Raw genomic sequence first — 27,196 nt, forward strand, 5'->3', positions numbered from 1 at the left:
CTGGAGCAGTTCGTGTCTCCGGTTTTGCTCCCAGGCATCCCCTTAACGAGTCACCGGTTAAATGACCTAATCTTGGGATCTGCTATGAACAGTGGTGTCTGTACAAACTTTCTCAACATTGGAAGTTGGCCTCAGATCAAGCATTAGAAAACATACTCTCCAACCACAGGCAGAGGACTTATTTTTCCATTTATTTTGTCAATATTAGTCAAAACGTAGCGCACCCACACACTTTTATTTGCATTTCCTAGTCTTATGGTGAAGAGACTTATCTATTCAGCCATTTGCCGGTGCCTAATTTGAGCCAGTAGTTGCGGGTGTGGGTCCACTTGCACTGGCTTTTGGAGACTGGCACTTATTTTTCCTCATTGGACATTTCCCAAGTGCAAGAGAAGGTAAAGCACACAATGGGAAAATTCTGAAAAACCGTCAAAAAGGCATAAAGCGTGGCCCTGCACCATTGAACTTAAGGGGAAGAGAGTGTCTGGCAATGGGTTAAAGACTCATGAGGTGGAATTAGAACTACCCTGCCTTAGTATACGGAGCGTAGACATTTAATTGCACCGTCCTTGGGCTTCCGAGCAGAAGTTTGGGCATCGCCACTCATTCTTATACAAATTAAGCACTGCATTCGTCTGAGTTTTTTTACTGCACCTGGAGTGAAGGTATCAAGATTCTAACGTGGTTTTTGGGTCCCATATAATTGGTTCTAAATCAAAACCACACACAAAGTTAATTGGTGATTAAGGGTCTCATTCTAAATCCAGGACTAATTTGAATTTGAGAGCAAAATTCTCCCTGCTGCCAAATTTTATTATTACATTTTGTAATGAAGCTGAGGGCTCCCCCTAGTATGAGGGTGGCTCCCAATAACTTTCTGGACACTGTGTAGGTAGAATCAACCTTTATTCTACACATATACTTCTCACACCGAGGGAGCGCCGGGCCACACGCTCCGATCGCTTCCCTCGCGCTAATTCTCTCTCTGCGCATGCGCAGTAGCGTCCAAGATGGCCGCTACGCGCATCGAAGTTCCGATGTAGTGCGCGTCAACTAGACGGCGACACTACATATCTCCCCCCTTTTATCCCACACAACAAACAAAGCGTGACCGTGTGCTCAGTCCATTTCATAGTCTCTGAACTTGGACGGTTTCATCACGGCTCGCCCAACTCGGGTGTACCTTACCGGGGTAGTGTGTCCTTCTCGACCTCCTTCTGTGACAGGGCCTCCTCTTCTACCTTCCGGAGTGCTCTGAGCTCCTCTCTCTCCGCTCTCCCTTTCTTCTCGAGGACTCTCCTCCATGGCCCTTCCTTCCGTTATGTCCGTCTCTCCGTCTTGTACTTCCCCCTTAGTCTCTCCACCTTCTCCCGTAGGAGCTCCTTCTTCTCTTGTCACCCCTTCTGGTGGGGTGGTTCCATCGTTGACCTCTGGGGGCCACTGTAGGATCTTATTGCACTTGGCCATGCGGTCATGGGACCACACGTTCCCGTCGCTGAGCAAGTCTGCCCGGTCATACACTTCTTCCACTCTTAGGGGTGGGGAGTATTTGCTTTCTCCTTTCCGCTTCATAACTGCCAACTTTACTCTGACCCACTCCCCTTTTTCCAACTCAGTCTCTTTGACCTTCTTGTTTCGGTTGTAGTGCTCCGTGTAAATGCATTGGGCATTCTCCAGGTTGTGTCGCACCACCGCCGGAGACCACTTACTGGTGACTGTCTTCTCCTGCCAAGCAACATTGTCTCTGGTGAAGGGCTGCCTCCCTCGTATGATTTGGAAAGGACTGTACCCTGTCCCAGTAGGGGTGATGCGGTAGGCCCATATGGTACTTTGTACTTCTTTTTCCCAGTCTCTGCCCCTCGTGATGGCAGCCTGTATGGATCCCATTAGTACTCTGTTGAACCTCTCTACTTGGCCGTTGCTGGCCGGGTGATATATCGACGTGTGCCTAAGCCGTATGCCGTTCCTTTCAGCGAACTTCGCCCACTTGTCCGAGGTGAATTGAGGACCGTTATCACTGATTATGGTTCTAGGAATGCCTTCCCTGAGAAATACCTCCTTGAGGAAGTGTAGTATAGCGTCTGTGTCCATGACCTCTTGGGCGTGTACCTCTGGCCACTTAGAGTACTTGTCCACGGGTTACTGGGGGTAGCGAATTTTCCGAGGGCAGGTCTCATGGGCTTCAGTATCTTGTCCGCCCCTTGGCACTGTGCACAGTCCCTCACATGCCTCTCTACTTGCTTGTCCATTCCTGGCCACCAATATGTCTGTTTTGTCCGGGCCTTCGTTTTCACGATGCCTAGATGGCCTTCATGTAATATGGACAGTAGATCCGGTATTATGTTCTCCGGGGGCACCACTCTATCTCCTCGGTACACGAACACTCCATCATTCCCCACGGATAGTTCCTCTCTCACTTCGTAGAACTGCCGGACCTTGGGCGTCTGTCGTCTTCTCTCCGGCCACCCTTGTACAATGTACCTCTTGATGTCTTCCATATCTTCATCCTTAGCATATGCCGCTGTCCACTCCTGTCTACTGATGGCCCTTTCCGGATCATCCATCAGGGCTACCGTTTCGTCCTCTTCCCGCGCGCCACTGGAGGCGCTCTCCATTGCCGACGCCCTGCTGAGGTAGTCCGCGATCTTGTTTCTCGAGCCCGGTATGTACTCCACATCATACCGATACTCTAGGAGTTTCAGCGTCATTTTCGCGATCCGGGGTGTTGCACTGGCATGGCCGCATGACGTCAAGACCTTCACTAGCGGTTTGTGATCTGTTTTCACTCAAAACCGTGTGCCCCACAGGAACTGGCGGTACTTCCCCATGGCCCATACCACTGCCAGCATCTCTTTTTCAATCACGCTGAACTTTTGCTCGGACGGCGTCAATGTTCTGGACGCAAAGCTGATCGTCTCCGTCCCGCCTTCTGGCCTTTCTTGTAATAGCACGGCTCCCAATCCTTTCTCGCTTGCGTCCGTCATCAATATGGAACTCCCCTGGGGATCGTATCCGTGCAGTGGGATCGCTTGACTGATGTCGCGTTTGACCGCGTCGAATTCTGCTTGTGCCTCTGTACTGCTCGATTTTCCCGGCCCTATTGTGTTGACGGGTGATTAGGGTGACTTCAGTCTCTTACCATTCAAGCCTAAGGGTTAGAGTAGTGAATGAAGCCTATTTACTAGGCACTTCGACATGATCCTGTGTTCTTCCCCATAGATTAGGGCTTGCACACATATCCTAGGGGATAGATTCGTTAGTATTAGGGATAACCTGCCCTGTAGTGAGGGTATTTCATGGAGCCGTGCTGAATTCAGGCCTGGTAGGCCTCAAACGGGAGAGACTCCATCTTTCTTTCTGCTCCGGCAGCTTGAGATGCTTCTAGGTTAAGGGGTATGTTTTAGTTATGAGGTGTTATTCGCTTGGAGAGAACCGGTTCAGACCGGCCCTTATCGAAGGATTGTATTTTTCTTCATGCCGAAGAAACTACATCAGGCCGGCCGGCTGGGAAAGTGTCCTTGGTACGGGGAGGTACAAGAATTTGGTGGGCGGCAGGTTACGGGCCGGAATTTTCCATGAGGAAATGCACCTCTATATTAGTGAAAGTCTGAGGCAGTTACGAGGCACTTACTTCAGTCCGTAGGCGGCATCTAGCAGTTAGCAGTAAAGCTACTACTTATTCCAGGGAAGACAGATGACAAACTTGAAGGCGGAGAAAAACCGAGAGACAGATACTCTTCTAGCAGAATTGCCAGAGAGGAGAGAGTAGCCGATGAGGAAGAGGTCCCAGTGGCTCGGAGAAGGGAGAAGGGAACAGATCCGTGACTGCGGAGGTGTGACTTCCAGGCGAGCCGAGGCACAGACGAGAAGGGAACCTAGATGACCATTGAGTGCAGGCTACACACGACTAAGGTGATGTCGACCCCTTTCTTATTAGAGTGTACAACCTAATCTTTCACTTTTCTTTGCAGGTTATGTGTTACACAGTAATGTTATGTGATTGCGTATATAATGAATAATAAAGTATCCAGTTTGTAGTGAATCAACATGTGCTGCGTGTTCTTGTATAAGAGGGTAGCCTATTCTTCTAGTCAGCTGTGACTTGACATGAACGGATGTTAACCCTGATCAGGTAAGTGGTAACTGAATAAGGGAGAGAGGAGCCCCTCGAACCAGAGAACAGGTTGTGCTCAAACTGGCAGTTCTTGTGTGATCTGATAAATAGTAAAACTGATTCCCTTGTTGTATGTTATGGTAATCATAGGATGAACTTGTACTGAGGCTGCCGTCTGGGTAGGAAGTCCTGGGTCCGTCTGGGACCGCGAGGCTAAGGCTGCCGTCTGGGTAGGAAGTCCTGGGTCCGTCTGGGACCGCGAGGCTGAGGCTGCCGTCTGGGTAGGAAGTCCTGGGTCCGTCTGGGACCGCGAGGCTAAGGCTGCCGTCTGGGTAGGAAGTCCTGGGTCCGTCTGGGACCGCGAGGCTGAGGCTGCCGTCTGGGTAGGAAGTCCTGGGTCCGTCTGGGACCGCGAGGCTGAGGCTGCCGTCTGGGTAGGAAGTCCTGGGTCCGTCTGGGACCGCGAGGCTGAGGCTGCCGTCTGGGTAGGAAGTCCTGGGTCCGTCTGGGACCGCGAGGCTGAGGCTGCCGTCTGGGTAGGAAGTCCTGGGTCCGTCTGGGACCGCGAGGCTGAGGCTGCCGTCTGGGTAGGAAGTCCTGGGTCCGTCTGGGACCGCGAGGCTGAGACTGCCGTCTGGGTAGGAAGTCCTGGGTCCGTCTGGGACCGCGAGGCTGAGGCTGCCGTCTGGGTAGGAAGTCCTGGGTCCGTCTGGGATCGCGAGGCCGCCACTTGTATTATAAGAGGTCTAGATATATATATATATATATATAGTAGGAATTCCCTGTCCTTAGGTGGTATATATCGGTGGTTACTTGTTGTGAATAGGCCCTAGGGAGAGGGTAACGTTCTGGCTGGGTTAGAGAGGCTCTGATGAGCGGGTTCTATCTGATCCGAAAACCCAAGCAGAACAGCCTCTTCTGTCCAAGCGAACGCCATTTTGTCTCTCGTGAGCTGTCTCATGTTGTGCGTCTTTGTGGCGAAGTGGTGGACAAACTTGCTATAGTATTCCGCCATCCCAAGAAAGGACCGCACCTCTTCTTTGGATGTGGGTGGGGGTGCGTCACAGATGGCCTTCACATTCCCTCTCTTCGGTGTTATCCCGTGTTCTCCTATCTCGTGCCCCAGGTATGTGACTGATGTCATCCCGAAGTGACACTTCTCCCACTCCGCCGTCAGACCGTTTTGTTCCAAGATTTTCAACACCGCTTCCAACTTCTCGTCGTGGTCTCTCCGTTCCTTCCCCATTACTAGGATATCATCCTGGAAGTATAGTACTCCATCTATCCCTTTAAATAGCCGGGCCATCAGCTTTTGGAACACTGCCGCTGCAGATGCTAACCCGAAGGGCATGCGGCAGAATTGATAGCAACCGAACTGCGTTATAAATGATGTTAGTTTCTTGCTCGTGGGATGCAGCATTACCTGGTGGTATGCCGATTGTAGGTCGATGGTGGAGAACCACTTTACGTCTTTCGTGCGGGCCAGCATCTCTTCTATGCGTGGCAGTGGGAATTTCTCTACCACGATGCACTTATTCAATTCTCGGAGGTCCACACATAGGCGCACCTTGCCGGAAGGTTTCATGGCCACCACTAGTGGCGCCAGCCACTCCGCGCTGTCTATCGGCTCGATGATTCCCCCTTCCTCTAGTCGGTGCAGTTCCTGTCTTACCGCTTCCCTCACGGCGATCGGTATGTTCCTGACCTTGTGCGCTACCGGTGTGACGTTCTCCTTGAGGACGATTTTGTGGGTGAACTTCTCTAGCTTTCCTATCTTGCCGCCAAACACTTTCGGGTGTCCTCTCCGCCATTTTGCCGCTGTCGCTTCATTTCCTTCCAACATCACCAGTACTTGGGTATCTCCGCCTGGCTTCAGCATTATGCCTAACTCTCCTTGGTCCATCCATCCGAGCACGGAAGGTCCCTTCTCTGCGACGTATAACTTGCAGTGGGCGCTGTGGTCTTTGAACTGAAACAGTAGAGTCCGGAATCCTACCATTGGTATAGGGTCCCCCGTGAAGGTGACCGGTCGGATGTCGGGTGGTTCTAGGTGAGCGCCTAGTGCAGGACTGAATTTTTCGTTCCACACCGCTCTTTGGACGATCGTATACGGCGACCCTGAATCCGCCACTATGGTGATTCCAACTCCACCTATGAGCATGTCGCATTGGGGTTTGCGCGTTCTCCTCCCTTCAACCCCTAGTACTTGGTCATCGACGCACAGGACTTCGTCGTCGTCCTCCTGGCCTTCTTCTTCTTCTCCTTCGTCCTGCGCAATGAACTTCACTGCGCGTCGACTCCCTTTCCTACGACACGCTTTCTCGTAGTGACCAACCAGGCCGCAAAACGCACACTTGGCTCTGAAGGCGGGGCACCGCTTGTCGTGCGCCGCATGGTTCGGGTTACCGCATCTGTAGCACCTCATTGTATCTCCCTTGTCCTGCTTCCCTTGCGGTCCCTGTTTCCCTTTCGCTTTGTAGGGTCCTTTGTGCTCTCCCGACGTCCACTTTCCCTTTCCGTGCTGGTCTGCCTCGTCCACCTTGTTGACTGCGAGTCTCGGGGCTTGGTCCTTCTTTGCCGCTTCTGCGCAGCGTTTGGTCAGTTCTGCCCTTTTCACTATGGCGATCACATCTTTTAGCGTCGCGTCTCCGCTCGCCCACAATTTGTCCTGCACCGTCTTGCTTGTCGTGTGCATCACGATCTGGTCCTTTATAAATTCTTCCTGTAGCGCCCCAAATTTGCATGTTATCGCTAGTTTCCGCAGGGCCGCCACATAGTCGTCGATCGTTTCCCCTACCTCTTGCTTCCTCTGCTGGAAGTTGTAACGATCTATGGAGATGCACACTGCAGGGCGAAAGTGGTTGTCTAGGTCCTCGAGCGCGTGCTTGTACACGTCAGTGTCCGCTGCCGGCCTAGCGACTGGTGTTAGGTTTTGGTATACCCTCAATCCTTCCGGTCCCAAATTATGCAGGAGTATTCTCTTTCTCCTGGCGCTGGGGAACTCCTCTTCGTTCTCGTCTTCTAGCGCCGCCAGGTAGTTTTTGAAATACTCCCTCCAGTCTTCCCATTTCATTTGGGGTTCTCCTGGCCTTGGAAGGAACGGGACTGGCGTCGTTAACGCTGATGCCTGTGCGCTCATCTTGGCTTCCGCCTGCTTACTCGGGCTGCCTGGCGCCTCTTTCCTTCGCTCCCTTCTTCGTGTCGCCTGGTTTTCTTCGGAGCCGCCTGCACCGTCGCCACTTGATTCCGCCAGGGTCTCTGCCGCCACTCAGCTCTCCCCCGACGTCCCTCGCTTTCGCAGCCGGTGCACTCACTGTTCACTTGCGCCTTCGGTGTCTGTCTGCCTCTGCCACGCTCCCCTCGGTGTGCTGTGTCCGTCCTCGATCTCCCTCTTCTGCTTCCTCTTGGGGCGATGTCCTCCTGTGAAGGTTAGCCACCTGGATGCAAGTTGGATGCACCTCCCCCCGCTGGAGATCACCGGTCTGCAGTATCCCGACCTCGTCGCCACTGTAATGAAGCTGAGGGCTCCCCCTAGTATGAGGGTGGCTCCCAATAACTTTCTGGACACTGTGTAGGTAGAATCAACCTTTATTCTACACATATACTTCTCACACCGAGGGAGCGCCGGGCCACACGCTCCGATCGCTTCCCTCGCGCTAATTCTCTCTCTGCGCATGCGCAGTAGCGTCCAAGATGGCCCCTACGCGCATCGATGTTCCGACGTAGTGCGCGTCAACTAGACAGCGACACTACACATTTAAGGGCAAATTTATGACAAAGTGGCAGAGGGCGGCGCAGCAAGTCAGCATTGCGTCACTGGGGAAAGGCAGGAATGCACCATAATTAAGACATACTGCGCAATCCTGACTTATCCCCCCTGCGCCGGCACACCTTTGGCTGCCTATCTCTGATGCAGGCACTCTTGCACCATGGTGCAAGGAGGCCTGAATTGCATGCAGGATTGTTTTTGTGCAGGAAGGCGCACCTTTATGCACAAAAACAATCCTGAGAGACTTTTCCCCATTTCTATGTGTGCTACAGAATTCAGGTCGTAAAGTGAATTCCCACGCTTAAGTTTAGTTTTTCTCACTGTGTTGCAGCAACATGAACATGCAGCCGAGATGGAATGTTTTCAGAAATGATAAAAAAATAAAAACAGAGTCGCAGAGTACGCGGTGAGACACAATGGAAAAAGCAGAAAGGGTTTTGAAATAAATAAAGTATTGCCGGCAAGACTGAACACTGTGAGATGCAATTAAAATTTTTTTCTTTTTAAACAGATCGAGACGCGAGCACAGAGTGAGGAAAACGAAACTTAAGAGTGGGATTTCACTTTACAACCTGAATTGAAAAGAAACCGTCTAATTTGATATAGAATTCCTTAAATGCAGAAAAAAGTAACAAGCCGGCCTTGGTCCTGAAGAGTCCTCGAAACAAAGAGGTCGAAATGCTTCAATTTTCTTTGCAAAACAAAGGAAGTTGTCAAATTAAAGTATCCTTTTCGAGGCAACCAATGGGCTGTGATGAGTGCCTTTAAAAATTAGCATTTGTTACAACCCCTCAGAAATGTGAGAACTGAAAAGTCTCCTAAAAACCACTAACTGAGTAGAGACTCACGTGGGGACCAATGAATAATATAAGACTGTTTTTTGGTTAATTTTGTCTTTGTGTTAATACATCTCTTTTTAAACACAATTGTTAGTAATGTAAAAGAGTGGTGTTATGTGTAACATATAATTTTGTGAAAAGTGAATATGTACTGTTGATCAAAAGCCCCAAACGTTAATGCAACATTAGTTCAAAATGATCTAATTTGTTTGATTTAGAAAAAAAAGTTTTGAAAGAAACAAAAAAGTTTGAAAATAAAAAGCTAGGGGCAGGTAAATAAACAACCTGATCATTAGAAGAATAAATCTGTTGTGAATAGTTTCAGCTAAGGCAAACAACTTCATAAAAATTTCATTTTCAGGACTGTGGCTTTAAATCTGACTCTACCATTAAAGAAGATCTTAAAGTTACAATTCATTTGCGTCTAAACAGCATATCCCTATCTGCTCCCAATCCAAAGTTATAACTTATTAAATGTAATATGGTAACCCAGTGTTAGCCAATTGGAGAGTGTTAGGCCTTTTAGTAGTGAAAAATCACTTTCCCAGTAAAACCTAACCCACATGTCCTACTTCTGAAATACAATGCACACTTCCCTGTGGGCCTTTAGAAGCTACCTTAGGGGTGACCTATAAGTAATAAAGGGGAAGGTTTAGGCCTGGCAAATAATTAGCTGTGGTGCTAGGAATTTCAAAACCCCTTTCAAAATCACTATTTGCTATTTGGGCTTTCCCCTCCCTTGTAAATAGGCTGATTTCTTATTAATGTTGTTGCAATGTGACAACCTCTTGAAGCCATTTGTGATGGTAGTGTACAGTAGCCTTCATCTAGCACCAGTCCTGCAAATTATATATATCAATATATCTAAATAAATGACCTGACAAAACTTACACCTAATTTCTGTGCAACCCTCAGTAATGAAGGTGCGAGCTCTGCTCCTCTTTGTGCCATGACAGTGCCTGAACTTGGGCATAGCGAACCATATGACTGTATTATGCGGTGTGCTGTTAAATAGACATCAAACCCTTACCCACCCATTGTGGCCTGTTTCATCATGGGGTTCACTCTTGTGTGGAAAAAACAAGATCTACAAGATGGCTTCCAGGGATATTCGAGCCAGCCAAAGGTTTCCTAAACTTAACACAGTTGAAAATGTGTCTACCCTTTTTAAACTTGTTTTCCCTAGGGAGTCCATAGACACCAAAGTCGGTACCATTCTAGCTACACTGAGTCTATTTCATCATAAAGAATACCTAACTAAAACTATGTGAAAAAAAAAATTCTAGTCCCCTACCAAAAGTTCAAATCAAGAGGGCCATATCCATGGGTCATTCATGTCTAGGCCTGTAAACTTGTGAAAATAGCAATAGATAGTTTGCGACATGGTGTTCTCAAAATGTGGCTGCGGCCAGCAGAAGAGAGATCGACTTCTTTGAAGAAGCCAGCGTTACGTATGGAAGATCTGTCAACTTCAAGACCAATCAAACAATAGTTCCCTAAATTCCTTGAGAACTGTGCAGAAGAGAGTTTCAGAGGAGTAGTAATTGCCTGCACTCATTTCCTCAAAAGGAGAATAGGCCAAAGATCCAGGGATGACTCAGATCTAGGTACTGCTTAGCTGGAAAAAGGCCAAACTCCAAAATTGGAGAGAAAAAAGCAACAACAGCACTTCGATATCAGAGGTGCTTATCAGAACGGCAACAAGCTATTCCCTTGTGGTCTGCCTCTTGGACTCTGCTTTAATGTAAACAACTGTGGCCTTCTCCTCACAGAGAGTATGGGAGGAAGCTATTGAATATGTTTCTAACCCAATAGGAGAATGTTTCTGTATGATTTTAAAAGCACTTTCTTATAGGTGTTTGGCAATCTAGGCCTGGATGCTTATTGGGGTAACAAAAAGGAATCCAGAAAAATATTCAAAATCTTAGTGAAAATGGCATAGAGGAAATTTATCATTGCTCCCCTCATCACGTTTTCAATTACTAGCTGACTCAATAAAAATTAAAAGGCCAAAAAGGACACGTACATAAAGTGGTTTAGCTACAAATTGTCCCAAATAAAGGAGATGCATGTTGTTGGAAAGCTTGGCCTAAACAAATCATTATTAGATGACCATTCAATTTACTAGTAGTTGGTCAAAGTTCAAAGTTTATTCAGATTAATTAAAATCATAGCAAACATTACAATATAAAAAAGCACAGGTATTTAAAAAGACTGTACTATACCAATTATAGAAAATACAATGAACAAGGAAAATAAACATTATCGCATAGTAAAAAATATGAAAATTAGCAGCAAAAACAACCATTCATACTAGCAGCAACAAGCGGTCACGGGAAGGTTAAAACACGTGCAAGTAAAAGTACAGGTGCATATCAGAGCCTACAGAAAGAAAAGACCTCTCCCTGTCCCACATGTACCATAGGTAAAGTGTAAGAGGTATCAATACTAATTAACCATAGGGCCACTCAGACTATCAAGGAGGAGAGCTTGCCAGGCCACTACTTTATGAAGTAAGCATTGAAATTTAAACTTTACTTTAAAGGTGTGACATTTTTAAGAATTGATGAGGCAATTGCCATGAACTTAATGAATCTTGCGGTCAATTGGCACGAATCACTATTCAATTACAGCTGTGTTGCAGGCCCTGATGCTCAACTGCCTGACAATTGGAAAGAAATAATTGCATCTAAGTGGAGATAGAAAGGGACGCAAACATAAAACATGTAAAAGTGATTCCTGATTAAAATCACAACCACTGCATGTAGCAATCGAGGTGCCAGTCGGGCGGCCATACTTGCATGCTTTCAGAGGTATTAAGCCAAATCTCAAGCACATTAATTGACTTTACTTTACTTTCAAGTTTAAAGGAAGTGATAAGTACACTGGAAGAGTCAATGGTTGATGTAAGACAGATTTTAGGATGTAAGACAGATTTCTTGATATTAATGAAACTTAAGTCCTCTTGGACTGATAAAGGCCTCACTTGCGCTTCATCAGTAAATTTGAAAGACTTTTCGGGGGTAGTACAGTCTTCAAGAGGTCTCTAGCCGCAAGTCGGTCAGTGGCTGCCTGGACAAGCTTGTAGGTATCTGATTTCTGATTCTGTATAATGTCCCACAACAGTCTTTTAACAATTCCAGCACAGCTGTTGCAAACTTGGAGCACTTAGATAGAAAGCTGGCATATAAAGCAGACATTTTTACGAGCCAGGTTAAACTCCATGTAAATCTGTGCTTTTACAGAACATAGCTTGAATAAATGCCTGTAACATTGACTTGGAACCCGGTCAAGCCAGCTTGTAATATGATTTTAAGAAACAAATGTTCCATTTGCCAGTGTGGGCATCAATTTGCTTTCGATAACTTTGCTGAGTGCTATCAGGTCTGGGCCAGAAAGATTTTGAAGAAGGCACTGGAAAGCAAAGGTGTAAGAGCCTTAGCTGATGTTGCTAAAGCCTGGATGTGTGGAGTTGGAAGGCCACGTCCATTAATTCAAACTCCTAGGTACTTGATGCTAGGTAGCCTTTCAATCTGCAGGGCATTGATAAACCAAGCTCCTATTTTGATTCTCTTGTTATTTAAGATTAAGATCTTAGTTTTTGATGTTTTAATATTCGCAGTATTCAGCCAGGGATGTCAGCTCTTTGAAGACCAATTGCAGTTTGGTCCAAAAGCAGCGTATTGTAACATATGCACCCTCTTACCTTGGAGTTTTGGGGAAGAGCAGTTTACTCTGCCAAGGTGGTCATTCAGGTCCCCAAGTTACAAACTAAAGAGTAAGGGAGCCAAAATGCAACATTGCTTAAAGCCCCGTTTGGTAAAAAATCTTAGCTGAATACGGCCATTGGCTGGGCATTCATACTTTGACCCATGGATTTGTATAAAGACTCCCAATTGCATCCAGTAGATGTGGTGGAATACCCCATGCCTCCAGTTTGGCCCACAGCAAGTTTCTATCTACTTTGTCGTAGGCTGTTGCAAAATCAATAAATGCACTATAAAGTTTTCCGGCCAACTTTTAGGTACATTATTGGTTAGGATCAACATCCATAGTAGGTTGATCTTGATGCCCTGCCTCTTTTAAAATCCAGTCTGTGTGCTGGAATTATTTTATTAAGTTGTGCCCAAGCCTCCAATTCCTTGTGGAGAATTTTCACATAACATTTCCACTCCACATCCAAAATGGGAATGAGTCTAAAGTTTTCTGGTTTATCCCGTGCACCCTTCTTGTGTACTGGGACTAGGAGGGGTCCTCGCCAACCTTTGGTCACCATCGCGTTCTGTAAGCAGTTTTTAAACAGGGAAGTTAATTAAGTAGTCTAATTGTCTATCCCTACCTTAAAAACACTTACAGGAAGGTCATTGGGACCGGGAGCACTTGCGGCGCAGATTGACACCAGGGCAATATAAGTAAATATGAAATAAGCAAGGTGAAGCTCACTCAGGCAAAGTGCTTTGTTGTTCACCAGTTATGTAACATTAATTTTTAGCTAGAGCAGCATGAGAACTGGGTCAGATTATATAACTTAAGCACGTTGTATATGACGTTTGATGCTTGTTCTGATGCATACCCTTCCACTTAATTAAACAAGATTTGGCATTAAGTCTAGTTTCCTTTGTCAAGCATTTTGCGCTTGGAGAAATCATTATGATCAGTGTGTTTTTCTTCTGGTATCGCACCAGGATATAACATTGTTGGCAGAGATGGAGAACAGTCAAAGCAGCAAACTGTGCTTATTTGAAGTAATTCTTCTTCTATGGCCCTCATTATAAGCGGCCCAGAACATGGGCCAGAGTTACTGATACAAGAGATATCCGTAACTCTGCAGGTGGGGAAAATTAACTCCTTAAGAGTTGGACCATGAAGGTTCACTAAGAAATTTGGAATTACCTTGAAATCAGTAATTCTGGGTCTGATTCAAACGGTAATTCCTAATTCCAATTGCAAAAAAGCTAAAAACTAAGCATGATAGTAAAGAGATCCTGGTGGTTAACACAGATTTCATAATTCCAAAGTGGTTGTTGCCTAATGTTACGCGCCCCATTGGAATTCAGGGGGCACTCGTAATGAGGACCCATGTATTTAATTTATTCTTCTTTGCTGTTCATCCAACATTAAATTGTTGCCGTGGCTATTCGGTCATGCATGTCTTTCAGGCATTACTCAACCTTTAGAGTTGACTTGCTTTTCAAGTTCAGTGTGTTTACCTATGATAACACCATTTACCAACCACTCCCTATATTTTGAGATTATATATTTCAGTTATGAAAAGTCATTTAGCATGCTTCACTTGGAGTGACTGAGAACTTTGTCATCATTCTGTTTCTATTATATAGTGTCTTCTGGAGAAAACGAATTGGAGCATTTGATTAAAATGTATATGCATGAACAGAATGTATATTAGCCAGTGGTAGTTGCCACTGGGTAGTTATAGCTAGGACCCCATCTCCATAGGAAAAGCATTTTTTGTTTTGCTAATAGGTTTAGCACCGTTTGACGAATCTTTACAAAACTTTCCCAAAAATAAAGCCTCATCTACCTCAGCTCTTTCCTAGAAAGTTTTGGGATGATCTGGGAAGCAAGAGCCAAGAAAAAGGTGGGACCAAAACATGTTTTCCCCATGCAACATAGGAAAATTAGACACAGCTGTAGCCAAAAGGGATAAAAAGAACGCCAGACCTGGCACCCTTGGCGTGGTTTTTCCCTGTTTTTTTACTTCTGTCTCCTGTATTTTTGCTGTGTGCTGGATTTTGTTTTTGCAGGTCTAGATGCTATGGGCACTTTGCCACTGCTGATCAGTGCTTAAGTGTAAGTGCTCCCTCAATACATTTTGCATATGGATGGGGGTTTCCATGATTGGCTTTTTTGACTTACCTGTAAGTCCCTAGTACAGTGCACTGTGTTTGCTCAGGGCCTGTAAGTCAAATGCTGCTAGTAGGCCTGAAGCACTGATTGTGCAACCCATGCAAGCAGCCTTTCCAAGGGGGTCTCAGACCTTCCACTGCAGTGTCTGCGCACAGTCTCTACTGCCATGTCGTCCTGGCAAGTGCACCCATTTGCCAGGCACTAACCTTCCCTTTTATTACATGTGAGTCACTCCTAGGGTAGGCCCAAGTTACCCCTGTGGGCTGGATACAGTGCATGTGAAAGGTAGGACATGTACTGATGTGTGTGACTTCCTGATAGTGAAATACAGTGTATTTAGTTTTTCACTATTGAAAGGATATCTGTCCCATAGGATAGAATGGGAGTTTATTTATAACTTCTTATAAGTATATCTTCCCATTGGGACAAGATAGAAAGTTTGGAGTTTAGTATGCCCGAACTCAGAATATAAAAAATGCATCTTTCAGTAAAGATTATTTTTATATTGTGGTGTTGAAAATATCACCTTTTAGAAACTGGGTATTTTCTTGCTTATCCATCCTGTGTGCCTCTGCTGGTTTGTAGATTGACTGTCTGGCTTTGGGTTGGCAGAGACTGGGGATGTGCATTCACTGTAGACAGACACTGCGGGGTTGAGGTGTGTCCTGCCTTTCCTGGATGAGTCAGGGCTGGGCTGAGTAGACCTGGTCTGCATTAGAGTAGTGGGAGGATATTTTCTTGCACCTGAATGGGCCTGGTATTCCTTATACAATGCTGTCTCCACCTCCTGCTGGGAAGCTGGACCAGGGACAACAGGACTGGTTTTGACTGAGCACAGAGCTTCTCTGCCACAAGAGAACAAAGAGAAATGGAATATAAATATGGGGGCCCAGAAGTCTAGATTACTTCTGGACCTCTGCCAAGGAGAAGAGCTGGGAAAACTGAAAGAGAAGGTCTGCCCCTTTGCTGTGTGCTGTCTGGGGTTGGCCTGCAGTGGCTGCTTCTGCCAAGGAGAGGATAAAGACTTTGCTGTGTATACTGCTTGAAGAAGATCTCCAAGGGCTTGAAGTAGAGCTTGCCTCCTGTTCTGACTTCAACCCCAGCACCCCTAATTCCCTTGCTAGGAATTTTAATCTGCAAAGAGGTGCCTGTTTCTGTGTTGGGCCTCTGGAGGTTGTTCCTGCTGCTGGAAGCTGAGAAAACTTAAAGCAACTACAAAAGCATGATGCATCCGCCCCCATTTCCGACGCAACACCACTGTGCGGGAAGAATTTCTATGCATCGCCGCCATGCCACTGAAGAAAACGAGGGAGTGCCTGCCCACGGCTGGAGATATTACCGCACGCCAAGTCTCGTACACCCATCTCCGAAGTCAGAGAACACCACACCAACGCCAACGCAGGCCCTGCTATGCGACTGCAAGAACTGCTTCAGGGGACCGCCATTGCCGCCACATCAAGAGCTGACACCTCCTGAATCCCCATGCATCTCACTGGGGCACCAAGTCTACAGCAATGCTGGGGCCACAGTAAGAAACCGATGCATCACCTTCCCACACAGTAAGAATCCGACATATCACCTCACCTGCGTGGCAGTAAGGAACCGACGCATCACCTCCCCTGGAGCAGGGAGCCGACGCATCACCTTCCCTGGGCATAAGGAACTGACGCATCACCTACCCTGCGGCTGTTTTTGCTTCTGATTTTGACGCATCCACGGTACTTTGTGTTGCCAGTGTGGCATCTATAGTTTGCTATGAACAGAACTGTTTTTACCTTTTAAAAATCATATCTTGATAACTGTATATTGGATTTTTTGTCCTTTTGGTCTTGTTTGGTTTAGATAAAGATTACGTATTTTTCAAAACTGGTGTGGTGTTCATTTGTAGTGTTTTCACTGTATTACTGTATGTGTGCACAAATGCTTTACACACTGCCTCTCAGAGAAGCCTGTCTGCTCATGCCAAGCTACAAAGCGGGTGAGCAGGGGTTGTCTACCGGCGTAACTCCCTTACCCTGACTAGAAGCAAAAGTCTCTTCTTGACAAAGGTCAACGAGAGACCCCCATTTATAACACAGAATTACACCAAAATTTGCTAAAAGTTAAATTGTGGTCCAGGAAGCACTTTTTTTGTGATTCGGTGTAATTTTGTTCAGTGTGTATTTGAGAAATTAAAGTAAAAAATATTTGTATATTTTATGCCACGGATTCACTGCGAATCCATCATGGAGTATGCACTGATCCTGCCACGCTGTGATTGGCTGTCCATGACTAGGCCCGATGCCCAACTCCCCAAGGGCCAGGGTTGGGTGCCCGTGGGGGGAGGAGGTTGGGCGCTGGGCCTGGACACAAGCGAAACCCTGTCCATAACCCCACTCTGCGCTCAGTGATGGACATCTCACTTGATATTAAACAAACCTAGAAATCCACTGAAGTAATCAAAGGTTAAAGGGACATTATAGTTAGGTAAAAAGTTCAGTTAAAACATACCGTTTAAAAAAAAACCACTGAAGTTCACTAGTTATATTTATTTCAAATATCCATAACATGTGCCCTAAATTAACTATCTCTCATGCCCACGCCATGCACTGCTAATTACCTCACATATTACATCATTCATTGCAACATCCGAAATGACATAATTGATAACTACACTGCATGGCAGGGCAGTGAGTTATAGTTCATTTAGAGCATGAGTTTCAGTGGTTTTGTTGGTTTAAAACAGTAACTGGCATTTTCCCCTATCTATAATGTTCCTTTAATCTTTGTTTATTTCAGTAAAAATCAATGACTATATTTATATATAAATATACATACAGATAGATAGATATATTCCGAAGGCAATGTGTCTGTGGGTTGTGACACAACAAGCTCGCCCTACAGGAAAAAATTTAAAAAGCTAATTTATTGGCAACGCGTTTCAACCATAACGGTCTTCCGCACGGCCTGTATTATTTTGTGCACCACCAGCTGTAAAAAGATTTAGTGAAAAATAGACATAGAAGAAATGTGTGCGTGCTTACTTCATAAAAGTACAAGTAAATGCCTTCTGAGGAGGTCTGGAAACCAGACTCCTATGTGAAATTAATTTTACAAGACAGAAGAAAATGTTTTTGGGGGAGAAAAAAAAATCTTCTTACGTTAACTTTCACTAGTGACCACAATCAATATGCAGAAGAAGTAATTCATCCTACTGTTAGATAATATTGCTGGTTTAATGTTTGAAAAGGACTATTGCCTCTCTGAAAAACAATTGTATTTATTGTCTATAAACTGCTCAGGGCTCAACAGGCCATGGCGCCTTTAGTTTAATTCATACCAAGGAAGAATACATAAGGTGTAATAAGGATAGTGCATTGGAAAAACAACATGCTCCTTAAAATTTGTTACAAAATACATGCCTAATCTTTCAATGACTCATCTTTTCTATACAGCCAATTTTATTCCATCTGTTTGAACGTTTGAAAAGGGAGCCATGGACTACTGCAGCCTTTACACCATCTGCCTGTGGTTTCTTGCATGTTCCAGGTTAGTACAAGTTGTATGCAATGGCTTTATAGCATCCTGGTGCCAAAGGCCTTGTGTGATAAAAGACGAAATATATTGTATGATGTAAAGTAGCATTTAGATCAAACAATCCCACAACATGAAGTGAATCCATGAACCAAAACATTTTAGGGATTGGGTACGAAGCATCCATTTAATTATGTTCTCCATTACTGGACCCCCCCCCCCCTTGCTCTATACTCCAGCGAATGACAAGGACCACTTCACACCTAACCTGCATCAAATCCCCAGTTCAGTATGCTCATGTACCCCTAAAACTATAAACATGTGGTATCATGCATCATGCATACCACACCTGACTGGCTCAGAAACCAGCGATTATATAAATTGGTGTCCCACCCCAGTCACCTGAACCAGTACAGAGCTATAAAAATAACTCAATAAAATGAAATAAAAAACCTGTTTAATGACATTTCAAAAGAAGATACTACTGGCCTTGCTTGGAACCATAAGCAAGAAACGTCACAAATCCATGATTACAATATGTATAGAAGAAGAAAAAGAGCTCTTTTTTGTTTTGAGTCCTGAGGAGAACCCTTAAAGACATTTGTAAGGGTTCGAAACTCGTCAACAGTTTTTTTTCTTTCAGCCAAACAAGTGTCCTGTACAAGTGATACCGCTGTTGCTCAAATGTAATTAAGTCAGAAATGTATAATAATTTTTGATTGAGCTCAGTAGTGTCACTGTTTGGTCATTGCCCTTATAAGAAATATGTTAAATTCTCCCTGGATGGTAGTTAACAGGGGCCATTTTTTGGATTTAATAATCTTTTTGTGTACAGAACCAAAGAGAAAAAACCATTGTTACGTACTATGATGTCATATTTGTTGTTTGTATTGTCAATGTGATCTGTTCAGTGTTGGACATATTGTAAGTTGTTTGTCTCTGTGTAGTGTAAAGTTATTGATTGTGATGAAATATGTATAAATTAATGATTATTGAACTTTTCTCACAAAACAATGTAAAACCTTTTTTCAAAATTCTGTTTGAATAAATTCAAGTGATCATAACAATTGGAGTGTGTGACCATCAAAGGTGAATGGTGTATTGAATAGTCATCAGTCCTGGCACATGCTTGTTGATTACCAAGTATATATGGCCTAGCCTTTCTGAATAATGGCCGAACCCTATATAGGTTTATATAGATACAAAGTATGGCAGTCCTGGACAGTAAGATATAGTTGTGCTTGCCCCACCCTAAATAGTGAAGCACATCTTTCACTGTGATCTGGACGCCTGATGGCAGACTGGCCAACAGGTCAAGCCAACTGATCCCCTGCTGAGAAGCGGGGTAATGGTTAGGTTTGCCAGCAGGGCATCTACTGTATTTTTGGCAGATGCAACACATCCCCCTTTAATGATGCCCTTAGGTTGGTTCGGCTTTTTTATCTTTGAAGAAGCTTTTTTAGCCACCCCACATGCATGTTTTTGCTCTAGAATAATATTTGAGGGTATTTTTATTCGCCTCAGCCACTCTCCCTACCAATCCACTGCACCTCACTGCATCAATCCCTTTTTAACACAGTCCAAAGAGAAAATCAAAAAGGAATCTTGGTGGTTTTTGTTGATTCCTATTGTTAGACTTTCCTCTTGATCCTTGCAGCTACAGGAGAAACAAAGCAATATTCAAAGTGAAACAGCTGGTGTTCTGACTAATCATGACACTGGGTGTTCAGTCTGACTTGGAAGTTTGGCCTCATAAGCCTATGAGTCTATAGAAAAGCTGTCAAAAAATGTATCATAGTTGCAAGAAATGTGTGAATGCCCAGCCTGACTTGTGAATTTTATGTAACAATACAACTGTTTAATATTAGTTCAAATATGTAAATAAAATGCATAGTAAAAAAAAGGTCAACAGTATAAAGGTGCATAAAGAAAGTACAGAATAAAACTGTACAGCAATAATATTAGTGTGATAAAACCACCGCCTGTGAATATAAATAGTATATGCAACTACAAAAATTACTTCTTATTAAGGTTTAGAAAATCAGTTTACACACAATAGTAGTTCTAAACAAAAACATACCAAACACTGTTCAACTCAGGGCAAAAAGCCCTCACCGACCAGTGGGTGGGATGCTTCATCATTGAGCTCTGGCCCCGGTCTTAGCGATCCTGGTGCAAAGATGCTACCCTCATGTACCGGAGCTCATGAGGAGTTTTGAAGGTTGATAATAGGATGGGAGTTGTTTGATAAGCACTAATAGGTGTTAGATGAGGGGATATAGGGCAGGGGGGATATAGGGCAGAGGGGAATGGGTTTCCTGATCATAATCTCCAAGCTGAAAGGACAGCACCAAACCACATGTGGGGAAAAACACCTTTAGCAGCATGGAAATGTGGCCGCAAGAGGGGGCCTCCTTAGACTGGTTAATGCATGGCCACGAGGATGCATGGTGGTGGTAGGGCATTTCCGCCTGTCTCTACCAGGTGCACGTGTTGCCCGTGGAGTGTTGATGAGAAGGGGACTTCCACGCTTCCCTCATAAATAAGTGAGCCTAGTCCTCTGATTCCATGCCCAAACCACAGAATTCATAACAGTTCTTAAAATATGAATCTTATTCAAGGCTACAGAATGAGGGCTGACTGATATGTGATCCACATGGAAATGGTAACTGCTTCAATATGGTTGCAATTGCAGACACTAGATAATTTTTGAGCATAGGTTAGTGCTGGACCTCTGCACATTAAAGCAGGGGTAAGAAAACAAAAATAAAAAAGGTGGTCTAGGGAGGGTGCATGGTCAGTTGACAAAATCACCTCATCAATCACTGATATATATTTCTTGAGGCAACCCTCTTCTGATATCTGCGGAGGAGGAGAGTGTTCCTAGGTGTTGTATCCACATCTCTGGACTCTGGAATCCTTGGATGGCAGAGAGCTTCCACACAGGCAAATCAGCTACACCAGGGTACACCAGCAGGGCTATGTTCTTAGCAGAGAGAAAGTGGAAAGCACTCAGATCATTATTCTAAAAGCACAACAGAGTCCACGGATGTCTGTATCAATATTAGAGAGAGGATACTTGAGCTTATATGTCTAAGTCTGGGTAGCGGGGAACCCTTTCGTATTTGAAAATTAAATCAACAAGTTTGGAGCAGATTTTCCTTCCTCTGAGGGGCTTGTAGGAAGGGTACGTCTTGCCCTTGTCTCAGAATGCACTGTGGTGGGCAACATTCAGCTGGACAACCACAACATCCATAGGCCGGCTCGGATGACAAGGCTCAGGGGCAAGTTGTGCAATGATATTTACACAGCTGTATACTAGAAGCATTTTTATCTTTCAAGTCTGCAATCAGATCCACAATTGTAATAATAGTTAACAATTACTTAAAACTGTCTTCAGACTGATTTACTGAGGTAAAGTGTCAGTTAAGTTATCAGTCAGATAAGGTGGTCATATTTGGGAAATTTGCATTTTTCTTTCTGATTTACCCTACACTATTAGAAACAGTGTAACTGGGAAAAAGGTACCCATACTAAATTAAGAAACGTACCTTGGTTAGGTCTCAACACAGTTCGCAGTGAAACTCTGCTCAATCCATTGCGAGTTGAGTTCAAGCTAGTGCAATGGGCGAAGTGAGGGAGGTGCATACCAGAGTAACATTGATTATGTACTCATTGATTTGTGCCTATGGCTCTTCCTCCAAGATATGATTATTGATAATCATATCAACAGCAATGAGAACTCCTTGATTACTATCTTCAAGGGTGCTGACTTTGATAGATCAGTTGTTTTAAATTCTACAGAGGTACCTCTCCACTATTATCTAAAAACCATCAATGAGTTTCTTTCCCCCAGGTTTTGTCCAATACAGACCTGATGGCCAAGATCTATAGTTGATTTGCCAGTTTAACTGCCAGCTACGTTGCATTCCATGAACAGGGGATTCCTATAATGGAAATCCATTTTAAGTTATTTTCTAAGCTGCAGGAGCTGTTTTATAATAAAGTTTCATGCATAACACTCGCCCTCGTGTCAAAGCAAGATCCTGGTTTAACCAAGAATGTGGTGAAGCCAAGCGTGAACTACATCAGGCCATTAGATCACTTTCCCGCAATGAAGTTTAAAAAGCCAAACACTAGTATAAACAGATTCTAGAGAAGGCCAAGAGAGCTTGGAAAGAAAAGGTGTGGCAGGATTTAGCCCATTCAGCCAGGAAGAAGAAGAATAAAACATTCTGGCAAATCTTGGCCCATGGAAGCCTTGTTAAAATCCTATGCAGGGCCATACCATATCTAGCCTGATAAATGGATTGGCCATTTAACCTCTTTGTATGCTAAGGCTGATTTCCCTAACTCCTCTCTAGGTATATGTGATATGGTCTTGTCTTGTGATATTATTCCAGCCACAAATCACCTGGTAACCTTTAGCCTCTCTGATATAAGAGGAGCCATAGCTCACCTTAAATCGACAAAGGCTCCCAGCCCTGATAAGATCCCTGGTGGTCTGCTATATTAATCTCCTGTCTAACGCTGTCACAGCTGGCTGGGAAATTCCTGATACATAGAAGGGGCGGAGATTATTCTAATTTATAAAAAAAGGCGATGGTGGCAATCCTTCAAACTATCTCCCCATCAGCCTCTTATATAATCTCCAGAAAATCTTTGCCAGGCAGGTACTGGGTAAATGATTCGATTGGATGAATGATTGCCAGATAATGAGCCTTCCACAGGCAGGATTCTGTGCTAAAACCAGTACTGTTGACCAATTGTTTCGGTTGTTTCGGTTTGCGACCCTCTACCGGAAATATGTTTGGTTTAACAAACAAAATCTTTATGTAGCATTTGTTGATCTTGGCACTGGCTTTGATCCCTCGGGACAAGCTCTGGAGTGTGCTTATAGGTATGGGAACCCCGTTAGAACTGGTTGATTTAATTGCCCGATTCCATGTAGACAACTATGCCCAAGTGCGGTGGGGTGTCAATGGTGAATTGACTGAACGTATTCCGATAAATAGAAGTGTTTGCCATGGGTGTGTGCTTGTGTCCACACTCTCTTCTTTATATATTAACAACCTGGCTATTTATTTATTGGACTAAATGAATGACTCCACTTCAATGAGTGGTGCTAAGATACCTATTTTACTTTTAGCGGATGACTCTCTACTCAGTTCAAAGACCCCAACTGGTTTACAAAATCTTATAGATCATTTTGTTAAGTGCTGGGATCAGTGAGGGCTAGAACTAAATCCCTGTAAAACAAAATTTATGGTTTTCAGGAATTGCCACCCGACGAAGTGTTTCATGAGGGTTGGATCCAATAAGCTGGAGCAAATTTACAGTTTTGAGTATCTGAGGATCAAACTATCCAATAAGTGTGAAACTCAACTCAACAAAAGTGCCGTACTTATTTAGAATAGGTCCAAAGTTATTGCGCAGATGCATTTAAAACCAGTTTACATGCAATTTCTCCAGCTCTGAAAGCACATAGGGCTAAGACCCAGAATGCAGCCCTCTAAGTAGCAGAATCATGGATCCATAATGACACACATAAACTGGCTAGCGCGGAGAACACTTTTATTAGATCTTTAGTCACAGTTTCAACGATTACACTTATTGTACCTATGTTTTACGACACCGGTGTAAAAACAATATCCAACCTTGCAAGACTGAATCCTTTCTCTATTGGCTGAAAATGTGGTCAACTTCGGAGTTTGCCCGTTATAGGGATTGCCTAAAGGAAATATTAAGCATATCAAGTTCACTTAAAATGTCTTGGTTCAAGCACTTTTTTATGTGGCTTTTCAAATTAGGCCTTAAAAGGTTCTGGAAGAACCCTACAACTATAAAAGTAAAAGATGTAGGTGTCTTAAAATCACACAATGTAGACAATGTTCATCTTACTAATAAATATATCGAATTTAAACATGCCCTGCAGATTGAAACATTTCTGGTTAACATCATGCCACTCTTAGCCAAACGTTTACACATAAAATTTCGATTTGGAAGCTTGCTTCTGAAATGGCACAATGGTGTGGCGCCCAACTTGTGGCACTGCCCCTAAAACTGAGGAACTTATATTGTTTTGTTGCCCAGAATACCGTTGCTAAGATCCAAGTGGATCAGACCGGTGTGCATTTCCTTAGGAATAAGTGCCCCTTGCAGTGCTTTTGTCCAGCTCTTCTGGTGGTGGATGAAATGACGGAGTGCCTGATTTGTATATTGGCAGAGAGGTTGCTCCGTCACAATGGTGATGAAGTACCTTCTCCGCCAATATAGTGATAGGATTATTTTTTTCTTTTCAAAAAGAAAATTCAGTTTTAGGATTTTCTTTTTGAAAAGAGAAAAATAATACTGTTTGCTGCAGGGCGCCATATGACTTGGCCGTGCAGCAAATGCTAAAATGCAGTGACAGGAACCATCAATGAAATGTTTCCTGCAAATTCCTTTATAAATGACCTCCAGCTAGACAATCATTTATAAATCTGGAGGGTGGAGTAGTCTGAACACGGTGGACGTAAAGTCCTCAGCCAGGCCAGTAATTAAATTGAGCCCTCAGTCTCACATTTCTAGCTACTGAGAAACTTCTTCTTGGGCATTCCTGAACCCCCTAGGCCTGCAGTGCAAGCTTCTCGGCAGTAGGTCTCTCCTGCAGGGATTCCTGTAGTTTCCAGAACTCTATGGTAAGTTTTTCTACCATTTTGTACCTGGCGCAGGCAGAAAGAGTGCCAACCACCTAGCCCCTGGAGAGCAGTTCCAGTCCCTGGTTGCCAGCAGGAGTCAGGAGTTCTTGGGTCTTCCGTCTATAGTTGTCAGGCAGTGTCATTTTCGTTACAGGTTTTTACTTCTCAAGTCCAGCAATTTACTGAGGAGGTGATGTTGATGTGCCAGTTTTGTCCTGTGCACTAGCCAGTGGGCGGAGGCATTTTTACACATAACTCTGACTATTCTGTTGTAATTTCCCCACCTTTTTTGAGCACTTCCTCTTTGTATACTGCAAACATGATGCATAAGATGGCTATTTCCTCCTTCTTGGATTAGTAAGTCTAGGATGACCCCTGGTGGAAATAAAAAGAACCAGGTCCTGCTACCTGTATTTGTCATCACAAAGACCAAAGAACAAGCACTAAGGCTGTAAATTGTCATTTCAATAGCTCCTGCCCCTTCTAATCCCTATTGTTGACAACACCTGTACCCTTTGGGGACCCAGAGGTAAGGCCATTGTCCTCTAGGAGCAGACTCCCAGCCAAAAATGTGTATTCGGCCTCTGAAGTAGGGCTGTAAGACAAACCATTTGTAAGCCAGTTTTCTCTCGTGCAGCCCAAAATACACTTTCTTGAAGTTTATTTTCACCAAAGTTATGAAAAATCTACTTTCATCACTAAATTAGATTTTTGAAGCTAAGTGAAAAATAACTTTAAATTATCAATATAACATTTTCCCACACAGGGATAGGAACCTCAAACCAAAGTTCCCAAACAATATTTTCATAGTACTTATAGCTTGACCAGATTCACCTTTGACCATGAGACACAAGCGTTACTACACTCTACGATTTATGGATTCTTTTCTCTGGACCATGTGTGTGGAGTTTTTTTTATTTAAAAGACTTCACCTATATAATTACTATGAAGCTACTGTTTGGAAATGTTGGTTTGGATCCTAACATTTGGGAACTGCCACTACCTGGTAATCACGTTACCTTCAACTCGTGGATTTTTCTACAGGAAACACCTTGCATGTTTATAGATTCTTGAATCAGTGCAAGCTTTAGCACATTTTGTTATTTGATGGAGATTTATCAGCATAACTCCTGCTCCTAGGAAACACACTGACCACGCCCTGAAGAATTCCTATAGAGAGAAATGAGTTGGCTAAAGCAAAATCGGAGAAGAAAAAAAATTGTTTTTAAATGAAAAAATTATGAATAAAATATCTCTTTTGCCAAGAAAAAGATTTTGGGTGTCTGTGCATTTTGCTGTCCAATTATGAATGTACAGTGCTTTCATTAACTAAAAATATTGATTGGGTGTGGGTGCTGAGGCACATTTTTCTTTGACAATAAACTGTGTACAATGCCATTGCAAGATGACTGCCCACTGCTATATTTAATTTTATTTTTTATTGAAAGCATATGCCTGCCATGTTTAGATACCAGCATGTTTTCTAGTTTTTTACTTTTAAATGTTTCATTTATCGTGCATATGCTTGTTGAGTTTGTGTGTGGGTGTTTCTTGTGGATGGGTAAGTGAGTGAATGCAGGAATGAGTCACAGGGTGGATGAATGGATGCATGAGTGCAATAATGATTGACAGAGTGCATTCATCATGATGTCATATTGAGTGATAAACTCATCAGTCATTAAAGAGGCAGTTTCAATTATGAACCAGACCTACTGGCATTGCAGAAGTTCGCTTTTCAATCAGTTCTTACATTTTATTCACCAATTTCAGTGTCCGGCAGCATTTTGCCCTTCAGGGATTGAATTGCCCAATTGGTAATGACCGCCACACATGACAAGGGTCACATTTTATATGTAGTGATTTCCAGCGACCCAAATATTAAGATGACCTCTCCAGTACCGGTACCCTGGTCAGACCACCATATTATTCCTTTTAACTTAGCTAAAGAAAAATTGCAAAAAGATCGTAAGGGAGTGGAGGAAAAACTATGATCCTCACCTGAAAATCAAGTATAAAACTGCCATAAGAAATTACCACAATATAAAAAGCACTCAGGCTAAGTTCTTCGAAGAAAAAATCAGCCTAGCTCAGAACTCCTCAAAGGAATTGTTTGGGGTAGTTAAGGCACTCACCGATCCCAACCAGGACCCCTATCCCTTAGAGAAATCAGAGGAGAGGTGTAATGACTTCTTCCTCTCAAAAGTAACTGACATCTCCGGCTCCTTTGGAACAAGTAGGTATACAACCTCAAGGGGTGAGGAGGATCAGGAAGAAATCCCTCCACCAAAGTCCTTCACCAATCTCCCGCTAATGGAAGCAAAGGAAGCAGAATCCCTAATGGATAAAGTGAAGTCTGGTTCACCTTCAGATCCGGCTCCGCCACACATTCTTAAAAAAGTCACATCTGCCATTC

The 27,196-nt window shown here is 44.1% G+C and overlaps 1 protein-coding gene across 1 annotated transcript in view; it reads left to right on the top strand.

The window, feature by feature from the left end:
• The window catches only part of GABRP (gamma-aminobutyric acid type A receptor subunit pi), a 174,869-nt gene that overhangs the window by 36,405 nt on the left and 111,268 nt on the right, over window positions 1–27,196 (top strand). The window contains exon 2 of the mRNA XM_085614454.1: window positions 18,025–18,118. Coding sequence (XP_085470580.1) covers window positions 18,066–18,118 — 53 coding nt within the window. The 5' untranslated portion in view covers window positions 18,025–18,065. The remainder of the gene's footprint in view (window positions 1–18,024; window positions 18,119–27,196) is intronic.

This window comes from Triturus cristatus, chromosome 7, assembly GCF_964204655.1.
Source record: "Triturus cristatus chromosome 7, aTriCri1.1, whole genome shotgun sequence".
Taxonomy (NCBI): Eukaryota; Metazoa; Chordata; class Amphibia; order Caudata; family Salamandridae; genus Triturus; species Triturus cristatus.